At 35.5% G+C, this 23,247-nt stretch overlaps 1 protein-coding gene across 1 annotated transcript in view; it reads right to left on the bottom strand.

Annotated features, from left to right (window-relative positions):
• si:dkey-220k22.1 (multiple epidermal growth factor-like domains protein 9) overlaps nt 1–17,210 on the bottom strand; it is a 136,421-nt gene extending 119,211 nt beyond the window's left edge. Inside the window, 2 exon segments of the mRNA XM_056457953.1 lie at nt 611–809; nt 16,589–17,210. Coding sequence (XP_056313928.1) covers nt 611–809; nt 16,589–17,078 — 689 coding nt within the window. The 5' untranslated portion in view covers nt 17,079–17,210.
• Nucleotides 17,211–23,247: the final 6,037 nt, after the last annotated feature.

Raw genomic sequence — 23,247 nt, 5'->3', positions numbered from 1 at the left:
TATTAGCCTTCTGTAACCTAACTGTATTGTAACAACAGGTGCACAGAACAACACAAACAATGACAAAGATCTGAGACTATGACACACCCACAGATGTGCACAGACACGATACACTCCAGGGAATGTACATGGTGAACTCAGACTCAGACACTGATACCATAGAGGAACTCACCGGGAAAACCACAAGCACTTGACAGGTGACATACTGTTACGATGATACAATAATGGGGACATGATTGCAGCAGTTTGACGGGAAGCTGACAACGTCGAGGGCAAGGGAAAATCCAGCAGCTACTCTACTGCAGTGCAGAGAGCCATTTTTTCCATGCCTGCTCACTGCGTTGATGCAGATGTCAAATTAAGGTCACACATGACATGTACAGCTGTAGACTATGAGCCAGATAAGGCAGACACAGGGAATAATAAAAAAACTATACCAGACAAATAGCTGTTTGACTTAACCATGTAGAGGGTGCAATTCAGTGAAGATTGCCCTAAAGTCCTAAGAAAATGTATGGTCCAACCCAAGATTATGTATTAAAGAGGTTTTTTTTACAAAGTCAAGTTATCATGATAGCTAAGGGTGATATTACTGGTTCCAGACACTTACCCATTGCAATGTCCACTCACGGCTCCATAGGAGTCACATTCACATGGCTGGCAGCCGTTGGTCCCATTGGTAAAATACTCATCCTCACATTCATCACAACGTTGACCCGTGTATCCAATTATGCACACACACTGACCCGTGACCGAGTCACAGGTATATGGGTCCACTGAACCCTCAGTGCTACAGTTGCACTGCAATCCTGTGTGCAAAAGAGAAAAAAAAGAGATTTACAACATGTTAGCTATGCTTTAAAGTTGAAGAAGATTTTATTCTATGGTGCTGTTGAAAGAATGATTCCGATTGGCTGATGAACATTACAAAGTATGCGATTATTTTTAGGGAACCACACTAAAAATTGTGCTAAAATAGTGCCAGGTAGGTCTGAACTACATTAGACTTCCATATTGCCATGATCATTTCAGTGATTTCACTATTTCTAAATTGTCAAAACTAAAACTGAAACAAAACAGAAGGCTCTGGATGAGATGCGTAAGAAACGAGTCATGCCTCCTAAATAGTATTTGAAAATAGAATTAGTATGTCCCAAACTATCAGCATGGATCTATAGTTACAATTTACATACTATGATGTGGTACAAACCTGTGTGACTTTTGCTCTGTGGAAATGAAAAAGGGAAGTTTCAAAGGTCGGTCATGTTGGTTTCTATGTGCTTTTGAAGTTGTGACGCATGTTATGCTGTTTCTGGGTCCAATCCTCTACTCATTTGAATTTTGGTAATTTATGACCACTCTACAGTTATTTTATATAATCATTTACAAAATCATGCTGTAAACTACAATCCCTGGAGTTGCTGCATTGCTGAAACTAATATTGATTTTACCAATGATTTCTAAAAGCTGAATCACTGACTAGCCATTTGAGATTAGGCATGGATAAACAACACAATCATTATGATATTGTACAGTTCTACAGAACACCATGAGCATATATTAGTAGTATATGTTTAGCACCCAGAAACTGTGACGCGTGACTTTAGACTTATCAAGCAAATACACTGAATCAAGAACTGAAACTATTTGCTTGAAAGCTGTCCTCAGCATTTGCTCAAACTCTTTTCCTTCTCCATAGAAATTCATAACAATGTCTAAAAATATGATAGTGAGTAAAAATGAGTCTTTAAAAGTTTTGTTTGTTACTAGCCTATATACTTATTTAGATAAAAGCAGCAACAAAAGGCAATCAATAACGAAAATAATACTGTTATTGTGTTGCTTACTAGATTTAAACCTGCATACTGTAGCTGTTTCAATTCAAGTAGGCTGCTAGCTCCAACCTAATTTCACTGTTCTAAGAAGCACATTACATAAGTAACAATAATCTAACTATTAATCGTTTTTAATAACTGTCTTATTAGGCTGCACGGTGGCTCAGTGGTTTGCACTATCGCCTCACAGCAAGAATGTGGCTGGTTCAAGTCGTGGCTGGGCCAGTTAGTATTTCTGTGTGGAGTTTGCATGTTCTCCTTGAGTTCGCGTGGGTTTCCTCTGGGTCCAAAGACATGCACTATAGGTGAATTGCGGAAACAAAATTGGCCACAGTTTTTGTGTGAATGCGAGAGTGTTTGGGTGTTTCCCACTACTGGGTTGTGGCTGGAAAGGCATCCGCTGCATAAAACACATGCCGGAATAGTTGGAGGTTCATTCCGCTGTGGCAACCTCTAATAAATAAGGGACTTAGCTGAAGGAAAATTTATGATTTAATGGATTGTCTTATTGTACAACGAAGACCTGCAGTCTTCGTTCTTCATCTGCAATCTTGCTGTATCAGCCACGCAGTAAACTGAAGACTATGGGTGGTCGTGCTTTTTCGTACAGTGTGCCTAGGTCATGGAATGGCCTACCCACCAGCATCAGGAATGCTTTTTCTCTGGAATGTTTTAAGAAACTCCTTAAGACTCACCTTTTTACTGTTGCTTTTAACTTAAATTGATTATTTTTGTTAATTTTATCATCCAATTGTATTAATAGTTCATATTTTATTGTGGTCTTTTTATTTTTTTGACTGTTTTATTGTTCTGCTTTATTTGCCTTGTATCTCTGTTAGCGCTTCGGGACTGAGAAAAGCGCAATAAGAATAAAATGTATTATTATTATTATTATTATTATTATTATTATTATTATATTTATAGACCGTCAAACACTGCTGTGGAAAATACAAGTATCAGGAGGACAACTTTACATGACCTAGGTTGCTTCCCTACTGCTATACAGTGTAATATAAGGTAAAATTTCATTGTTGCTACAGTACATTCATAACTTTCTCACTCAGTAACTCTTACAGTAAGACTTTCAGTCAGAGATTCAATCGGTAAGAGGTCACAGTAAAGCACAATCGCGTTTGGTTCTCCACACATTGAGAATCGTTTTCACCATAATGTGGGCACAAAGAAAGTGTGAATTTATTCAAAGCTGCATTTTGCCACTTTCCAATGCTATCGCAGTAGGGGGAATAGCACAGAGGCTGAAAATTTAGTGCTGAAAATTCCCTCAAATAGCTGTTATGAGCAAAACAGCAACGATATGATTTAACCACTGCACCTAATGGAAATGATATGGAAAGTGCACACTTGATAACCAGTGGGGCGACTGTCCTGTACCTCACAGTGAACTCACTGAAATACATTCAGCGTGATGAAAACAGTGTGTTCTTGGCCACTGCCTTCAAGGACTGCTTTAAGGAATGTTTTGTAGAATTTAGAGAGGACTTGAGCCTGGCCTGTCCTGTTATCAGATAACAGTACAAACTGTCCTCTCCCGTGCAAGTCAACACCCCTGTAAACTGCTTTTTGTTGTTAAAAACAGCATGCTCAGTAACACAAAAGCCTCCAGCAACTACAGCAGCAGTAACCTCACACATCTAACACCATCAGCAATATTACAGAGGTCACCGAGAGGCTGTCAGCGAAATTATTTGCTCCCAGAAGCCAAAAACTCAGCAGAACAAAGAAGCCTTATTATTTAAAGCAGCATTCATCCGACTGCGCTGTAATATTGGCGCATTTATCTAATTCCAAACTGCATCACACACATGCAGTGTTCGAATATAGTGCATCTGGTTAAAACAAGAGCATGTGCTTTATCCAGGAGGAAAAGCTCAGTAGCTGTAGATTGCGTTGATAACAGTTTCAGAGAGACGAAATAAGAAAAACAAACAAGAAATGACAGATTTTAGTGACTTCTTTGCACTGTCTCTGACAAAATGCTAAAGGCAAGCCCGGGATTGCTAGTAAAACATTACGAACTGTATTTTGAAGTGTTAAAATAGCACCCATCCATAAAGGAGCACATCTGTTGGGTGCTAAATTCAGAAAAGCCTCATTTCTTGAAAATGTTTAACATATTGCATGCATAAATCCAGAGGGGGCCATTCCTGCTGTGTGTCATTGTTTTACAGTGACCTCCCATCGGACCTGCAAGTGTGAACAGGAGAAAAACACACACGTATACACATGTGCACTGACGCAGTGAGAGAAATGGAGCGCTGTGATATATTTAGCAGAAGCTCTCAGCGTGTACAGTTCCCTTCGCTGACTGGGGGCAATCTGATCTGAATCAGAGGTGACCTTGCTGAAGATCGGATTACACAATAGGAGAGCTCTGTCAGACAAAGTCAAAAAGAAAACCTTCTCTTAATGGAACAATTACATGAATGCATCTTATCAGACTCGTATCGTCTTACAGGACTCACTCCTAGCCTACTTCTCGCAGTCCCTTGAGAGCAGGCATCATTTCATAGAAGCGCTGAACACTACCGGTTCAAAAGATTAGGGTTAGTATAATTTTGTTAGTACTAAAGAAAGGATGCAGCAAATTGATCAAAATTGACAGTAAAGACTTTTACATTGTTAAAAAAAGATTTACAATAAATGCTATTTTTTTAAGCTTTCGATAATTTAAAAAGCATCCTGCAAACAAAGTTAAGCAGCACAAATCTATACATACAATCATAACTGCCGTATAGTACTATAATGCAAGAAATAGAACCTATTGGTAGCATTACATGAATTTAAACATTTACAATAAATTATTAAGTAATAAAATTATAAAACTAAAGAAAAACATGAGAAGTTTTATGAACTTATTTCAGAAGTAACACTATCAGACAGTAGCATTATTCCTTTTGGGTTGTGCAGTTCAATTCACAGTATTTTAAAAAAAAAAGTTAAGTACTGTAAACTTGCAGACTTTTTTTTGTCACATCCATATTGCATGTTTATTTTCCTCATTTAAAATCTAAAAAACGTTTACAGATTGATTTTTTTTGATCCCATAACTCAATTGGTTATATGCTTTGAAAAATATAAACAGATGTTTCATATATAATGTTGACACAGACTTTCTCTGGGATTTTATGTTTTGAGTTTTTACTGCAAATGTCATATCTATAATGCTGGAATTGCTTGTAGCAAATAGCAAAGCTTGTCCTACTCTGTTATATCACTGAATTTGCATCCCTCCTCCACCCCAGCTCCACACTTTCAGCCAGATTCATATCCAGCTGAGTTTGGACTGCTCTCATTTCTGCTCTGAGCTCAGATGTCTTTCTGGCCTCAGAACGATCTCTCTGGACAGCACACCAAATACACTTATCTTTATTCTGTTTTCTATGTCTGCATGTGTAACTTGTGGAAAAAACTAAATAAAGCAAACAGAATTTTTCGAGACAAATATAAAACAAACTAACAGAGTGAAGGAAAAGTGTTACACAAAACCTCACACGCCTCCCTCATTTTGGATCAATCCAGTCCAATTACTCCAATCCATTAAGTAATAAAGTTGCAGCACGTGTGATATGATAAACAGAGTCGGGTAAGTTACTTAAATAAGTAATAGATAAGAAATTACCAGTTACTAATGGAAAAATTGTAATTTGATTACATTACTAATTACTAACTGTTTTTGGGCACCAGTGTCCTCCTTGGCGACAAGTTTTGTCCTACATTGCTTTCTGTTCAAGTGCTTGAGCAAGCTACTAGTAGAGTTGCAAAAAAAAGCAGTCGAACGTTCTTTAGAGACTGGATATAGCATGGTTTCTGCAGGTTTCACAAAGTCAAATTTAAGACTTTTAAGACCTTTTTAAGACCATTATTACTTAAATTTCAGACTTATTTTAAAATTATATAGTATATTAATTTAATAAGCCATTTCTAAGCCACAAGTTTTAAATAAATTGTCAAAACAAGAAAAATCCTAGTTGTTTGCAAATGCATTTCACATACAAATCTTGAAAATCTATAATAAACAAAATGTATGCACAATAGTCTGTCCAGGTCAGTGTCCTTACCATATATAGACTATAAATACACAGAGAACTTTTAAACAAACATTATTGTAAGGACGATAATTAAAGCATATTGGTTTTGTTAAAAGTTTTATTGAGATGGATTGGTGATTGGATGCATGTTGGTCCGATTGGTAGCTTTTTATGGACAAAGGAAAATAAAACCTGTTTGTAATTATTTAAGACAAGTAAAAATTTCAGCAAATTTAAGACTTTTTAAAGCCTAAAATTTAGTTTTTGAAATTGAAGACATTTTAAGACCCTGCGGACACCCATATTTCACAGTAATATTTTTGTTTTTTTATGCTCAATGAAATCAAAGTAACGTCTGTATTTCCACTTGAAGAAGCAACCACTCTTGTGAGCAGCTATTTCAGCTTGTGTTCTCCAGTAATTTAAAAGCGAATGCTCATTAACTGAAGTTGCAACGGAAAAATAATAATTTAAATAAAGCAAATATTGTTTTCTAAAATCTACATTTCTAACATAAGTAATGCAGTTACACTGACTTTGGTATCTGTAATCAAATTACACAAATTTAAAATGTAATTCGTTACATTACTGAGTTCCCCAAAAACGTAATCAGAATACAGTAACACATTACTGTGGAAGGCTTTTCACTCAACTCTGATAATAAATGAAACTGCAACTTCTATAACAAACAATCCTATGAATATTTCACTATTTTATTTGATTAAATGCAGCCTTGCAGCCTTAAAGAATCTTTCAATAACATATAAAAAAGCTACAGATTTTATTCAATTAATAGTCATATATCTTTGAAGATGACTAAATGTGATGATTCTTTGGAAAAACATATAGGAAAAGCATGTCGTCTTTGCTTCTGTTTTTACACAATCACAAACGTGCTGAGACAAGACTTTTTGAGTGGTTGTGGCAGGACAAGGTGATCCTCCCTTATTGAGTATCCATTGAGAGTGCAGGAAATGATGTCAGCTCAAGACACCTGACAATGAGTGATCAGCTTTCTTTACACAAACATGTAAAGGTCAAAGCTTTGTTCTGCTTGAATAAGGATTAAAGCTTTCGCTGAATGACTACAAACCTTATAGGACAGGAAGCATTGACCTAAATTTACCTTCAGCATTTTCCTCTTTTTTTTTTTCTTTTTACTCTCCCTCAAAAAGAATGAGTAGGTTCAAAGGTTCAGACATCCCATAACCATGTTTAAACTCATCATGACTGCAGTTCAGCTGTAGAATGCAAGATGAAAGTTGAATGAATGAACACAGCTAAAGACTCGTCTTGATCGATGAGCTGACAAAGAGAAGGTGAATAAAGTTATCAGCTGTGCTAATTCACATATCGCTGTGTACTTCAGAAAGCAAGCCGAAATAAAGGAATAAACCGAGACCAGCACATACTGTAGAATCTGTTTCACTTATGTTTTTTACACAGTTGTTTACTCAATATGGGCTCATTGGGAACATTTGCCTGCAGTGTCATTTTTCGCCTGTATTGCAACTTGAACAGTTTATTGTGAAATATAAAAATTAAAGTTTAAACTTGCAGATAAATTTTCCTTAGAAATTAATTGTTGTATTTACAATGACTCTTAGAGGAAATATCAAAGTAAGAAAATTAAGTAAAACTTGTTCAACTTTCTGATACTGGTGCACTCATATAAGAATTTAGCATTTTCACAGTTTTCTAGCTTTATTTACAGTGTTTTATAGCTGGTTTAGCTGTTGGGTGTAGTAATATGCATATTTTATAAGACGTGGTTCATTTTCAACTCAAAAAGCCACAATCATACTAAAAACTATAACATAATTATGTATTGAGATCACTGTCTGTCTCTCACGGTCTCATTTTGATCAGTATGTTATATTGTAACAAGAAATCTGTTTTTACTGTACTTAAATGCTTTAAAGCCAGTACACACCAAGTCGACAACAAACAACTAGTGCCGACAAAACCCAACCATGTTGTCCCCTCGCATTGGCTTGTATCTGTTTCTGACTGGACCTAAAAGTCAATTAATTAAATTTTATGTATTGTTTTTTTGTGTGTATGTGTGTGTTGTTGTTGTTTTAGGGCCCTATCATACACCCAGCGCAATATGGTGCAAGACGCGTTTTGCTCGATTTGTTGCTATTATGAGACAAGTGCAACCTTAATTTTCACGTTTTGCGCCACAATGTTTAAATAGCAAATCCATTTGTGTCAATTTGTGGACTCATGGGTGTTGAAATAGACCGTGCTGTTGACCAACTGAAAGCAGGTCTAAAGTCCAGCGCAGAGCATGTTAGTTGTGCATCTATGTGTCCCAATGCCTACACATTGCTTAATACACACAGGATGTACCGCAATACACAAATATCTTTACATATGAAAAAATAAAGGATTAAATATGTTACAATAATTATTATTTTCTACATAAATATAAAAACCACGACCTCCATGCCTTCTTCATGTCGGGGTGCTTTTTCAGTTTATTCATGACATTTGCTTTTGTATAATGTTATTATTAGTAGTATTATTTATTATATGCGTATTTATATTTGTTTTATATTTTATATTTATATTATATTATATTTATATTAGTTTATTGGCGATTCCTAATGTGTTGAGATTTAACAGATTCATATTCACACACATTGTCAGTAAAGAAATTTAAGGGTCCTTGATCTTTGCTCCAACATTTTTTTTATATGAAAAGTTTGAAAAAGTGACTTTTATTGACATTTTCAATAGTTTGAAGTGTTATATACCTTTATTGGTGTTGTAAATTACATCACACGCATGGTAATAAACTGCCAGTACCTTTATATACCTTCAGTATATTTATATTTGTTTTAGATTTTATATTTATATTATATTTATATATATTTACTCGTTCTTTAGCCTTACTGCTGATGGTCTGTTTTCTCACTAGTAAAGCGTTCAGTTTTTCCACTTACAAAGTCCGCCATGTAAATAGCAGATGCGCCATGGCGCGACACAACTGACTCTTGAAGTGAACGGGAGATGAGACTCTGGTTTAATGCACACTATGCTTAAAAGACACCCATACCTCATTAAGAGAATAAGCACAACCCTGTTAGACCTTGCGCTGTGGCACAGAGCATATTTTTCAGTCCTTAAAAAAACAAAAGTGGATTCAGACACACCCTTAATGCATTTGCAACATGTGCTTTAGACTTTGCGCCTAGATTGTTAAAATAGATCCCTCAGAAATTATAGATACATTTTTGGAGTTTTGTATAAATCCAAGTCAAATATTTCCTAGTCTAGTCTGTATCCATTCAGCTAATCAATATTACTACATGATTAGTCTATAATGTGGTACTGGCTGTAACTTTTAACATTTTAGATGCCTTCATTGCAAAAATGCGACAATAACAACATTACTTATCACATTGACAATTTTCAAAAAAGGTGAACACTTCCTTGTGATAAGCAGGAATGTGAAACATAATCATAACATGTTTGGGCAAATTCTCACAACTAGATTCATCAGCTTTTGCTGTGTTACGCAAGAAATGTACAGGACACTTATGTAACATTAACACGCCGACGGGACGACACACTGACCCTCAGGGTGAGTGGAATGGTGTCATGTGTGATGGGGCTGCTGTCACCCTGCATTGCCACCCACATGCCAGATTGTGTGGCACCATGAAATGTGTGAGAGCTCCGGCTTCACCTCACAGAGAGAAGCAGAAGACATGAACGCTATCATACGGTCACATGTTTATTGTGAAAACAAAACTTTACTGCTCAATCAAAAGGATAATTCAATGAACGCATTTTAGCAACCAAAAATGTGAGACTTAAAAAGTGCAAACAAATGAAGTGCATTTTGCACACATGGTTATCAAACAATATTTGAATACTGAAGAATGTTTATAACCTAATCTAACAGATTTAAAAAAAAACAACAACAAAAACTCAAATTTATGGTTTAAAGGTTCTGGACAAAGACTATAGAGTACACAAGACGTGTCACTGGTATAGTTTTGAATGGGGGAAAAGTGTAACGGTCATATGGCAAGTGAAGCCCTGCCTACAGGGTCAATCAGCGATTGATATAGACTGAAGATTCTCTGAGGGATGGGCTCGGACCAGACATTATCTTCTGCAGATTTTGTGTTATTCGAACGTTTAGAAATAAAACTAAAGAGACAGTTGTTGTTTAATTTTATTGGCAAATCCTAATGTGTTGAGATTTAACAGATTCATATTCACACACATTGTCAGTAAAGAAATTTAATATAGGTCCTTGATCTTTTTTCCAACATTTTTTTTATTTGAAAAGTTTGAAAAAGTGACTTTTATTGACATTTTCAATAGTTTGAAGTGTTATATACCTTTATTGGTGTTGTAAATTACATTACACGCATGGTAATAAACTGCCAGTACCTTTACTGTTATTCTACAGACCTTTACAGTGAGTGTACTATAATAAGGTTTACTGGTTAGTAATAAGAAATTACAGACAAGTATAAACCTGTCCTAAAAATAATTTTCTGAAGAACTGGATTATCTAGATGCCTGGGTGTGGTATCAGTACAGTCACATACACACATTATGAAAACTCTAAATGCACACCAAGTTAACCATATATTCTTGCTCCTGCTCTTTGTTCCTGATCTCAGTCCACAAACTGACACTCTACATTTTCATCATAGCACTTAGTGTGCTGGCGGCGAGCAGACTGTTGAAGACAAGCAGATATCTGACTCCTATTAGATGGATAGATGGACAGATAAAATAAAATAAAATAAAATAAAATAAAATAAAATAAAATAAAATAAAATAAAATAAAATAAAATAAAATAAAATAAAATAAAATAAAATAAAATAAAATAAAATAAAATAAAATTAAATAAAATAAAACAGACTTACAGACATACATGTGCACTGGCTTAATGCCATAGGCAAAAAAGTTGGCATACAGTAGATTTTGCATACATAATAGGTAGTATGAATATAATTCATATATACATGGCAGTACATTATAAATTCATTAAGTATTTGACTTTTAAATGGTTTAGGGGAGGATATTGGGAGCTTGGCTATCAAACACAAGCAGAAGGGCAGTTATCTGTGTAGTGCAGCTCTAGGACACCCAGAGTTTCTAATCAGCCAGAAAAATAAATCCGTGCTGAGTCTAGAAGTGTCTACTGCTGACAAAAGAACTGGATTTAGGGTGTTTGTAGGCCTGGAGCTCTATTAAGAATGGCAGTCGAAGCATTAGCAGAGCAGTGCTTTTATAAAACTCCTTGTTTGGAATCCACACATAATGTGTAAATCAATATGTGCTACACGGCAGCACATTAGAAAACTAAATTAATTGCCCTTACAGGCGATTTGCATTTTCGAAGAAACAGACCCCCATAACAACCAACATACTGCAACTCCACTGTTAATTTCAGTTGGACAGTGTGTATTTGAGAGATCAAACAAACTGTTTGAAGTTTAAAGTCAATAGACAAAATGTTCAAACAGCCAAACCAAGGTAGTATTCACTTTAGAGTATGATGTGGATGCTTTCAATTTTAAACCACAGCAACAATTTTGCCTTGCAAATGCAGTTCATTTCTGCTTGTCAGCTACTGTAAGGGAAAGTAACACAATTTTGAAGACATATAAGGTCTATAATCTCTGTGTATAAGCACATAACAGTTCAAAATCGTTCATGAAACTGCTGAGCAAGGACAGTGCAGAAGCTGAAAAACAGCCATCATGTGAGCCTGTGTGTGTCCTGCGGTGCTGAGGATTTATGAAATGACTTTCACTGTCCTTGTCTGAAATGTGTTTTTAATAAGCCACACGCTGCTCACACGCAGAGCACAATATGACATGCAATATGAACTACAGTACAATTCTGAATCACAGGTACGATGGTTCAAGGTCTATTCCTATTAATACATCTGTTAGCAATTGGTGAAATCTAGAAATTTGCCAGCAAGTTTGCCACATTCCACAGTCAGCTCAGCACTAAACCAGCCTCATCTCCACAAATAAACTTCAGTGTACATTTTTCTTTATTTTTAATGTTTCTGATATGCACTCTTGATTATCACAGCTTGCATACTGTATGGCAAAAGGTCTAATCCACTGCCATCGCAGCTTGAACAAACATCAGTAGAAAATGATTTTCCCTGGCTGCACTGCAATGAAAACATCAAGCTGCAGGAGTCACTGAAGGTGGAAATCGTGCAAATAAAAGATTCTGTCTGGTCAAATACTTAAAATTCAGGTTTTGTCTAGGAGTAACTCTGCACTGTTAAACAGGCCTACATAACACAGCTGTGCATTTTGGAAGCAATGTTTAATTATAATATCTGCTCATGAACGGCATTCTTGTAAATGCCTAAAAGAAAAGTTCACACAAAAATGTAAATTTTGTCATCATTTACTCACACTCCACTCATTCCAAACATGGAATACACAGTATACTATTACTGTTAATAGAAGTAGGCTGTTCAAAGAAGTGTGGGCTTTACTAATAGTAAAATCAGACATTCAATTCAATTCATCTTTATATCTATAGTGCCTTTATATTATAGATTGTGTCAATGCAGCTTAACATAGAAGTTCTAGTAAATTGAAACTGTGTCAGTCCAGTTTCCATAGTTAAAGTTCAGTTTAGTTCAGTTCAGTGTGGTTTCAATTTTACTGCTGAATATCCAAACACTGAAGAGCAAATCCATCGAATCAAATCAATTAAGAAAAATAATATCTCATACACATACATTTGAATATCTGTATTTTTATATGTGTATGGTGCTGTATTCTACATTCAGTATATATACTGTATGTGGTGCTGTAGCAAAGTAAGATTTTTACTAGTCATGCTCAGTCATTCTAGTACAAAGTATACCTATGCTCTGCAAATCATAGTAATTATAGTAATTGAAAGTAATAATGTCACTGTGACAAAAGATTCAGGATAAATTATCTTGATAAGCGCTTTTTGTCTTTGACCCTTTTATGCATACAGGAACATCATTACTTGTCTATTACATAACACGCTGTCCTGCAAAGTAAATAAGATAATTTAACTATAATGAAATGTTATCTACTCTTGCAGACAAAAATGAACCTGCAGCTTTAAAAAAAACAGTACAGTATTTGTTTGTTTCAATATCATTAATTATGTATCATCTAGACATATGCCGATAATCAATAATTCAATATATCATGATAACGTAATGAATGATCATGCACAATATTGATATAATGGGCACCTCAAAACAAAGTGAATAATTATTTATTATTTAAAACTTTCAGTGTGATTATAGAAAATTAAAACTGCTATATTGACAGTGGTTTAGTGTTTATTACAGCACCAAATGCTTTAATACTTATTAGGTGATTTGTCAAACTTTGTTAATCTGGGCTACAACATTGAAAGTTCTCTGAATATTTATTGGCCTTTTGTTCATTAACTCCGTACAGTAAGACTGCATTTAACTAGTCAATGTACTTTAATGACAACTACAAATGCATTTAATAATATTAGGAAATCTTAGAAATGTATTATTTCTTAGCTAATGCTTAATAATGCATTCAAATCAAATGCCGGAATCGTTCAATTTAAAGTGGAGTAATAAATAAAACAACTCAGCTGCATTTTTAAATTAAATTAACATATAACTGCAAAATGACTATTAAAGTACAACTTTTAGTGCTGTAAAAAGGCATACACTTTCCTATTTACACACTACAGTAGAGCTGTGCAATATTACAAAAATCTCACATCACGATATAAGTCATCTAAAATCTATTCGACATTTTAAAATATATCCTTTTACTTTCAAGCTTGCAAGTTTTTTCACCATGCTGTTATATACAATTCTGCCTGCATCCAGATTGGTCATCCAAATGATGAAAAGTATTACTGTAAACAAAGTTTTCTGCAACAAAAAAAACAATAGAGTATAATATGAATGACAGACTTTTTTTATTTTATCATTGCGATATATTGTATGGTGTCATACTGCACAGCCCTACACTATACCCAACGTAGTTCATCCAATTCCCCTAGATCACATAGAGGCACCCAGAGGAAACCTATGCAGACACAGGGAGAACATGCAAACACCACACAGAAAAGATTCCAGGTCCAGCCAAGACTTGAATCAGTGACCTACTCATTGCTACCAAGCCTGCAACCTTTTAAACTGAAACCACTTTAAGTTTGAAAAACAAAGAGCCAATTTGGAATAAATATTCAGGATCATAGGCACACAATATCCACATCACTAGATGGAATATGGAAACTGAGAAAAAGGCAAGAGCACTAAAATAGAGCTACTGTACTCATCCTGAGGGTCATGGTTTAAATAATTTTAAAAAAACTGCCAACCAATAAAAGATAATTCCCACAGCTTGTACTTATTTTAATTAAAAAAAAAAAAACACACAAAAAAAAAAACACACACACACAAAAGAAACTCAAAGTTAAAAAGTATTAGAAGACTTGGTAATTCTGTTGAAATTAGAAAATTGCCAGTGTGTCCAAAAGCTGCATTAATCTAATATAATTATTAATGCTCACTATATATACAGAAACACAATAAAAAAAAAGAAAAAAACATCCCAATATTTGTAGCAAGAAAAAAATCTAATTACATTTTGGAAAGTTTGTGGTTTGGGGTCATTTGCATTAAAGCTATAATGAAGCTCAACATAAGGAATTTAGTTCTGATTCTTGGTTTTACAAAACTTTTGTGTAGGTGTTATTTCTGAGTCTGAAATCATTTTGTGACAGAATGAGATGAACGTTTTAAGGTTCCCCATACCACTGCTAATATTAAACATGCACAAACCGTAGATCAGAAAGAGCAGTTGCCAGAACCAAATCCAAAGGATGGTGATATGCCGTCATCTAAATATATTTTTACTTTAACATCACATTGAATGAACCTGAATATTTATGCTCAAAATTTGACATTAAGCTTTCTAATAAGATGTTACTAAGGTCAAAAGTGACACCTTTTACCATAGAAATGATGTCATTGATGTCTGGAGAAACAACAGCACTAAGCTTAAAACACTAGAGACATAAGACAAGCTATTTCAGCACACAGCCTCTTAAACCAGATTATTTTTGAAAGTAAATATATAAACGTGATGGCATCATGGTGGTGCACTGGGTAGCACAATCGCCTCACAGCAAGATGGTCACTGGTTCGAGCCCCGCCTGGGTCAGGCTTTTCTGTGTGGAGTTTGCATGTTCTCCTCGTGTTTGTGTGGGTTTCCTCCGGGTGCTCCAGTTTCCCCCACAGTCCAAAGACATGCGGTATAGGTGAATTGGGTAAGCTAAAATTGTCTGTAGTGTATGAGTGTGAATGAGAGTGTATGGATGTTTCTCAGTGATGGGTTACAGCTGGAAGGGTCTCCGCTGCATAAACATATGCTGGATAAGTTGCCGGTTCATTCCACTGTGGCGACCTCAGATTAATAAAGGGACTAAGCCAAAAAGAAAATGAATAAATGAATGAATATATAAACGTTCATGCAGTTTAATGGATTCAACTTAACATATCTGGGGTTTATTGCAACATACAGTATCTGCTTTTATGCAGAAGTAATTTCAGACCTGCAGTAAAAAAAAAAATCCTGAAACAAATCCGAAACAGACACAGAGCCAATCACCTTTGAGTTGCTATACAAAGAATAAGATGTTTTTTATTTACTGTAATCCCAAACACCTGTCTCTCCCTGCAGTGCAGTCACTTCCAACCAACTCCAGAGGGGCTGCAGATCACACTCAGTCTTAACTGAACCTTTGACAATACCTCATATGGCTTGCTTGCATTTCTTGAAACTATATTTCATCTCACTGCTGTCACAGAATTTGTCCAAGTTCTCAGTGAGAGAATTGAATATTTCCAACAAGAAGAATTTCTTGCCCCATTTTCAAGTAAGAAAATGTCAAGATGATAGGTCATGAATCAGACAGACACATGCACCACTCTATTACAAAGATAAAGTAGACATAAAGGTAACCGATACTACACTAGATCTAACCTTAAAGAAAATTAATCATTCTTATTTGCCAAGCTGGCTTGGCATCACGTAACTCCAGATAAACGAGTAAGGGGTTTAAGATTTATGATTGTTTTCCTCTTTTGGCAGCCAGATGGTAATTAATCACATTAAAGCAATTAAGAAGGTTGTCTCTGCGCAAATGGCCTGATCTCAAATGTCCTTTAGATTCACAGCAGATTCACATTCAACAAGGTTTGTGGGAAGGATTAGATAATAAAATGGCTGAATTACCAGCACTATCACAAGACCTACAAAGAGAAGTGAGACAAAGGAGTGTCTCAGAACAAAGACAGTAATAGTTTGTTTAAAACTGATTTTCTGGAGGTAGTGCACTACTATATATATATTTTTCACTCTACTGCACCCTCTGCCCCGTGAACATACAGAACCAGTGTGAAAGTCTGCATGTTGTTATGAAGGTAAAATGATGAATGAAGTGCATGAGAAATGCTTATGCAGGTGCAAACCTCTTGCAGTCCTAGAAAATTTGTTTTGCAGAGGCTGGGAAAGAAATTGAAGGACACACACTAAACAGCCACCTTTTAGGCTGTCTAATTTGAAGGAACAATTTGCAAATCATGCATTTTTACTTGCAGGCTGATCCCCAAATCATAACATTGAAGAGAATGTGAAATGAGCATACTGTACCTTTCTCAGTGGTCACAACAAGAGGATTTGAGGTGCTTTTCACTGTCCGTGTACTGTTTGAAGTATCCAGTGCAGGTGTTGTTGTGTTTTTTGTGTCACTTATTGTAGAGGAAGAAGTGGGTTTTGCTTTAGTGTTGGGTGTTGTGGATAATGTGGAGTTTTCTTTGACTTTACTGCCTTTGGAGGTCGGGTTCATTGTTTTGGTCGTTAGCTCAGCCGTTGTGGTGGTGGTGGTCAGCCAGTCGGACTGTACTTGGTTAGTGTTTCCAGTGGTCCTGAAGTCCCTATTCGTGATGGTCATTGTAGGAGTAAAAGGTGAAAACCTGGAGTCCCTGTCGTCCTCCTGTAAGTGGTTTGGGATGGTGGTCGCCTCATCCAGCACGGCACGCGGGTGTCTCCTCTCATCGCTCGCGGACAAACCAGCTGTGTATCCAAACAACAGTAACTCCAAAACTGAGAACAGTAACATAGTGTAACGCATACACGTCATCTTGCTCTTTAACTCCCCATGTGAAGCGTTTCAGTTGTATCCTTTAGTACTAGACAGATGTTTTCCCCACTACCGAATCCGTGTTTGAAGCCAATTGTTTCCACTTGTCCACTCGCGCGGTGAACTGCACGGCTTCACTCCAACTGGACTGACAGCTGTAAACTCCGCCTACTACAGTCACGCCCCCATCCAATCAGAGTCCGGGCTTCGTGAAGACTGACATCAGACTACACCAATCATACACGCCCGAGGAGGAGTCTCACAACTGACAACTCAATGAGCAAGTGACAAAAGAAAGAAGAAAACCGCTAAAACAGCATTAAATGGGTCTGCGCGATACTACAGAGATAAGAGAGGCCAGCAGTGAGGATGAACAATCTCAGAAAAACCTGCCGGAAATTGGAGCAAAGAAATGTATGTATGTAGCTCCATCAAATCTATGATATTGTTGAATGTAGCTATTGTTTGATCCAATGTATACAATAAACTTTTGTTTAGTCATGGCAAACAGAACATCAAATGCACAATTAACCCCTAATAAAATAAATAAAAAAAACACTAGTTAAATACTCTTTAATCCTTTAACTGCCCCACCAAGATTGCATGGATTGCATTTCTTAGCTCCTAATGTCGCTAGTTAACACACTCAATTTCGCATTTTCTTTCAACACATCCCATAATTTCCAAAATATCAGCCTCTACCAAATGGTAGATATGTAGGTTTATGGTAAAAGTACTGGAATTAATACATATACTATGGAAAATCAGAAAATCTGAAGTGTAAGACCAATTTTTTTTTAAAAATATTTAAAATAAAACATTTTAAAAAACTAATTCATCTTTATTTTTTGAAGTATGCAAGAAAAAATTTCAGAATCTCATTTACAATTTTTTTTGATGTGTAAACCATTATTTAAAACAGTCACTCTTTAAATGACTTTAACAGTCATTATTTAAAACAGTCAAATTGTGGTCTACCATTTGGCAGATAAGGGTTAAGAAAGCAGGTTTTATTCTACGTGTATATAAACACAGATTTGGTAACCTGAGATAATTACCACAGTATGAAGAAATATTTTAGCCACGGTAAATTTATATTGTTAATGGCTTACTTCAATGAATGGGCTAATTTAACGGTGAAGCTCAAATGGGCCAAGAGTGGCTACTGGCCTGAAGCGAACTTTAAAAAAAAGAAGAAAAGAAGACGTTGTGCTTGGAGTAATAGCGAGCTCTAGCGGTGACGAAGTTTACTGTTGCTGTGCTGATCTCAAGGAAAGATATTTTTACAAAGCATTTAGAAATATATAAACTAATAAAGCAAGATGACCCAGTTCTTTAAATGGCTATTATTGTCATATCCACCACTGCCAAATAAATGTTTAAAACTATCTATATAATGTAAAAAATACTCTGCTTTAGTTTATGCCTTATTTAAATGTCTAATGTACCTAAATACTGTAATTTTTAAGAATACTTAGCCAAATTAGTTTTGAAGTTGAAAAGATAAATAAATTAGTGCCTATAATAAAATAAAATAAATTAGGCAACATTTAACCCTCTAGGGATTATCTGTATGTATGTATATATATATATATATATATATATATATATATATATATATATATATATATATATATATATATATATATATATATATATATATATATATATATATATATATATATATATATATATATATATACATACATACATACATACAGATGAATTCAGAATTATTAGCCCCCCTTCGATATTTTTTTTTCTTTTTTAAATATTTCCTAAATTATGTTTAACAGAGCAAGGAAATTTTCACAGTATGTCTGATTTTTTCTTCTGGAGAAAGTCTTATTTGTTTTATTTCGGCTAAAAGCACTTTTTATTTTTTTTTATAATCATTTTAAGGTCAATATTATTAGCCCCTTTAAGCTATATTTTTTTTTCGATAGTCTACAGAACAATCCATCGTTATACAATAAATTGTCTAATTACCCTAACCTGCCTAGTTAAACAAATTAACCTAGTTACGCCTTTAAATGTCACTTTAAGCTGTATAGAAGTGTCCTGAAAAATATCTAGAAATATATTATTTACTGTTATCCGGTCAAAGATGTTGACCTTTTGAAAATTGTTTTTTGTAATAAAGCTGATGGATTCCTAGCCATCAGGAAGGAAGAGGCGGGGAACCGACAAATAATTTTAATAATGAGTTACAAACAGGCGGCAGCTCTTCACAGACACTACCGTCAAACTAAAACCAAAACCAAACACCAATGTTTAGACCTAGTCCTTGCTCGTCTTCCACTGCTGTCTCTCCTCCTTTTAAGATCATTCAGAGCTCCTTCGTGAGACTCATTGACTGGTGGCATGCACAGGTGATGGTCGTTAGCACTCATGCCCCCTGCCTCCATGCCTTCACGGCTCCGGCCCTTTCACTACAGATCTCATTGAAATGAAAAAAAACTAAATTTTCTTAAAGTGGGGCCAGGAACACAAATTTTACCAAAAGAACTGGTCAAAACATTGCAAGGCTTAGTGCTCAAATCTGAGACTCAAAGACTTCCATTCATGCGCATGTGAATGTGTCAGACCGGAAACGCCAGCTCATGCGACAAGTTTCGCAGTTTGCTGCGTTGCAAAGTTCAAGCTTGGTGAACTCTGACCTGCAAAATTGCATGATTTGCATGATTGCGTGAGACCAATCGAAGATCAAAACATGACCTCTCTGGACAGAAATTTAAAATACGGACCCATCGCTCACTTGTTTTAATGTCTAATCGCCTTGTTTAATCCCGCCTCTTTTCACAGCACCATACAACGAAATTTCACATGCTCAAACTCTAATGTGACCACGGCATGATACATTTCCATTGTGAACAGATCATGATCTTAAACTAGGGGTCACCAACTCTGTTCCTGTAGAGCTACCTTTCTGCAGATTTCAGTTGCAACCATGACCAAACACACTGTATGTGCAAAAATCTAATTATTTACACAATGTGTATACTAAATAAAGTGAATAAAATGTTTTCAGATTGTTTAATATGGTTATTGCCATTTTCACAGACATTTTATGAACTGTAAATGGTTGTTTTGCTAGTACCATTTGTGATTTTATTACAACCCCGGCGCACCTTTCTGACCACAAGTGTAGTAAACTCGTCAGGGGTTAATGAGCGCATACGGATTGAACTGTGAAGGCAGAGCTCATGTGTTCATCAGTAGAGTCTGTTAGCCCACTGTTGTTTCATTTAAAATTGTTATAAACAACATGGGCTGTATCCAGTCATAACAAATCAAAGTGAAACTGAAACATTGCCTATACTGTAGCACATTGAAAGGTTTTGTCCTTAACAGCAAAAAAAAAAAAACAACAACTTTAAAATAGACTAGTCTGTTCATTTTGGGTTTCATGATGAGAATAGGACATTATTCAAAGCTGTGAATATTTCATTATTATCCAACAAAACTTGTTAGAGAGAGAGAGAGAGAGAGAAGAGAGAGAAGAGGGAGAGAATTAACTTGTTGAAAAACTTGTCACACAGTTCTTTCTTTAATATTTTGTTTAGTTAATGTATTAATTATTATTATTATTTATTCTTTTTTTACCTTTATTATATGTGGAGTTGAGACAGGAAAACATGGGGATCAGAGAGAAAGAGGAAGGATCGGCAAAGGACCTCAAGCTGGGACTTGAACTCAGGTCGCCGTGAGCACCTCAGTGCTATATGTTGGCACACTTTAGCACTAGGTTATTGGTGCCAACATATATTAATTATTTAAGTGATTCATTTTAGATATAATTTTATTATATTGATGTATTTGTAGTTTTAAATCAAACAGAATTTTTTATGGATAATGATTGGTTAAAGAGTGAGAGTTTTGCATTCAAAATGAACAACCAACTTTTTGTGGAAAAGTATTTGCCCCGTGTGCTATTATACGATGCTGCTGAGGAGTAGAGGATGTTTGCAGCATACAATGATGACGCATGTTGATCGAAAATTATGTAAAAGTCACATGAATTCCTACATAACCCTTAACACTGTGGTCACAATGCAAAGCATCAGTCCTGTATCATATATTATATGACATATGAAAGTGGCAAAAATCGGAATTGAAAAGATCAGATTTCATATGGTTTGGGCTGTTCTAACAGTCATGACAAAAACAGATCAAGGGGAAAACAATCGAGATTTGGGCCACATTTGCCTGCAGTGTGAATGTAGCCTTAGAATGCAAGTTAAAGGATTAACGGAGACATCTTCCCCATCTTAACCTAAATCATTATATAACCACCCCAACACATGCACACACACACACACACACACACACACACACACACACACACACACACACACACACACACACACACACACACACACACACACACACACATATATATATATAATAAAATAAGAAAACAGGAGTGAAATCTGCTGTACTTGCGATAATCATCTGTTCATTAACAGTTGTTCATTTGAACAGAAATTGATCACAGCATGTGCTTCACATGTGTTTTTATGTTTAGCTATGCTTTTGAATTACATAATTTGACATTGCTCTCTGCTGCAGACCCGCAGAACCACTCACATTTCAGGCACACACAATCTAGCACACACGTTCTAGACAAACCAAATATGGTAACTTACTCCTTAGGAGCATTATCGCCACCTATTGAATTTCACAAACATGGATTCCCCATATCAGTCATTATATCATAACGATCATTTTAACATCTCTGTAGTTTCTGAACTTAAATTATGTAAATAAAAATAATTGGTTAAACACTTATGACTTTATTCATGTGTCCACATTATTATTATTATTATTAACTATTACCAGTTAATTTGTTTGTAATGCTAAATTTGTTGCAACTATAATTACAACAAATTACCAGTACTTTATGGTTTAAAAACAATATATTGCTTACTTGAAATGACTATTTAATGTGGGAAATCATTAACTAAAGTTATTAGAAAATTAATAATATTAAATCGCTTAAGTAGAATATTAATATAATGTCATACATTTATTACATGTGAAAAGATTGTTATTACATATAAAGATGTATTACTGCCTATTAAACCTGTCCAATTTGGATCGTTCAGCAAGGACAGCAAACGAGTATCTGACTCTTAGATAATAATGACTGATCATCTATGATGCCTGTTAGAAAACTGTTCAGTCTATTATAATGAATGGCGATCTGAAATAACGCTCCCCATTCGCTCCTCTTGATCGCAGTATTTGTGAAATAGTAAACACTATTGTTTATTTTGTAGAATATTTATAAACTATATACAATTATATTGATGACGATGTCCGAGAAGACTTAATAACATTGACATCCGTCGTAACCATATATGGATTGCCTAGATCATGTGTGCTAGATTGTGTGTGCCTGAAACGTGTGTGGTTCTGCGGGTCTGCAGCTGGATATTATTGGCTCAAGTGAGTTTTGATGTAGAAAATGAAACCCTGTATTTTCATAAAGTGACCATTATCGAGATGTTTAGTAATTTGAAATAGCTGTGGGTTGGTCATGTAAATAACGTTACAAAAACAAGATAAGGTGCTTTTAGAAATTCTTGTGAATTTATGATTTATGAGCATTCTTATAGAAAATCTCACATGGTAACCTTTTTATAACGCATATACTGTGCAGACCACCACTCTTTACCAGAGGCTGATCAAATTTGCCCCTTTTTGATTATTTTAAAACATCAATTCTTTCTAACAAGCTACCGTATGCATACCACAATGTTGTATGTGCAAACACTGAAGGTGTGAACTGATGAAGCCTGCCAGTACTATCCCATGTTTAACCCTTGAATCAATAACTTTTACATTTCTACAGGCACTTTTTGTTTGGTCACAGATAATCTGCTTTTTGAAAAGTTCTAAGGCCGGTTAGATGTCTGATGCTGCTTCGCAATTGTAATAAAGCAATCAGAACAGAGGTACATACTGCACTCAAGAATCATCCTGGCATACTGTATCATACTGTATTTGAGTGCGCAGAAAAACACAGACTGTGCGGGGTTTTATCTCTAGTAGTCATTCAGGAAGGCAGCGACCAAAGAATGCAGGAAAAGTAATTAGGGAGGGAGAGGGAGAGAGAGGGATAGAGAGAAAGAGAGAGAGAAGGATGTTTCAGGGATGTCACAGA

The sequence above is a fragment of the Danio aesculapii genome, chromosome 5 (assembly GCF_903798145.1).
Source record: "Danio aesculapii chromosome 5, fDanAes4.1, whole genome shotgun sequence".
In the NCBI taxonomy this organism is placed as follows: domain Eukaryota; kingdom Metazoa; phylum Chordata; class Actinopteri; order Cypriniformes; family Danionidae; genus Danio; species Danio aesculapii.
This window is presented reverse-complemented; position numbering and strand designations above follow the sequence as displayed.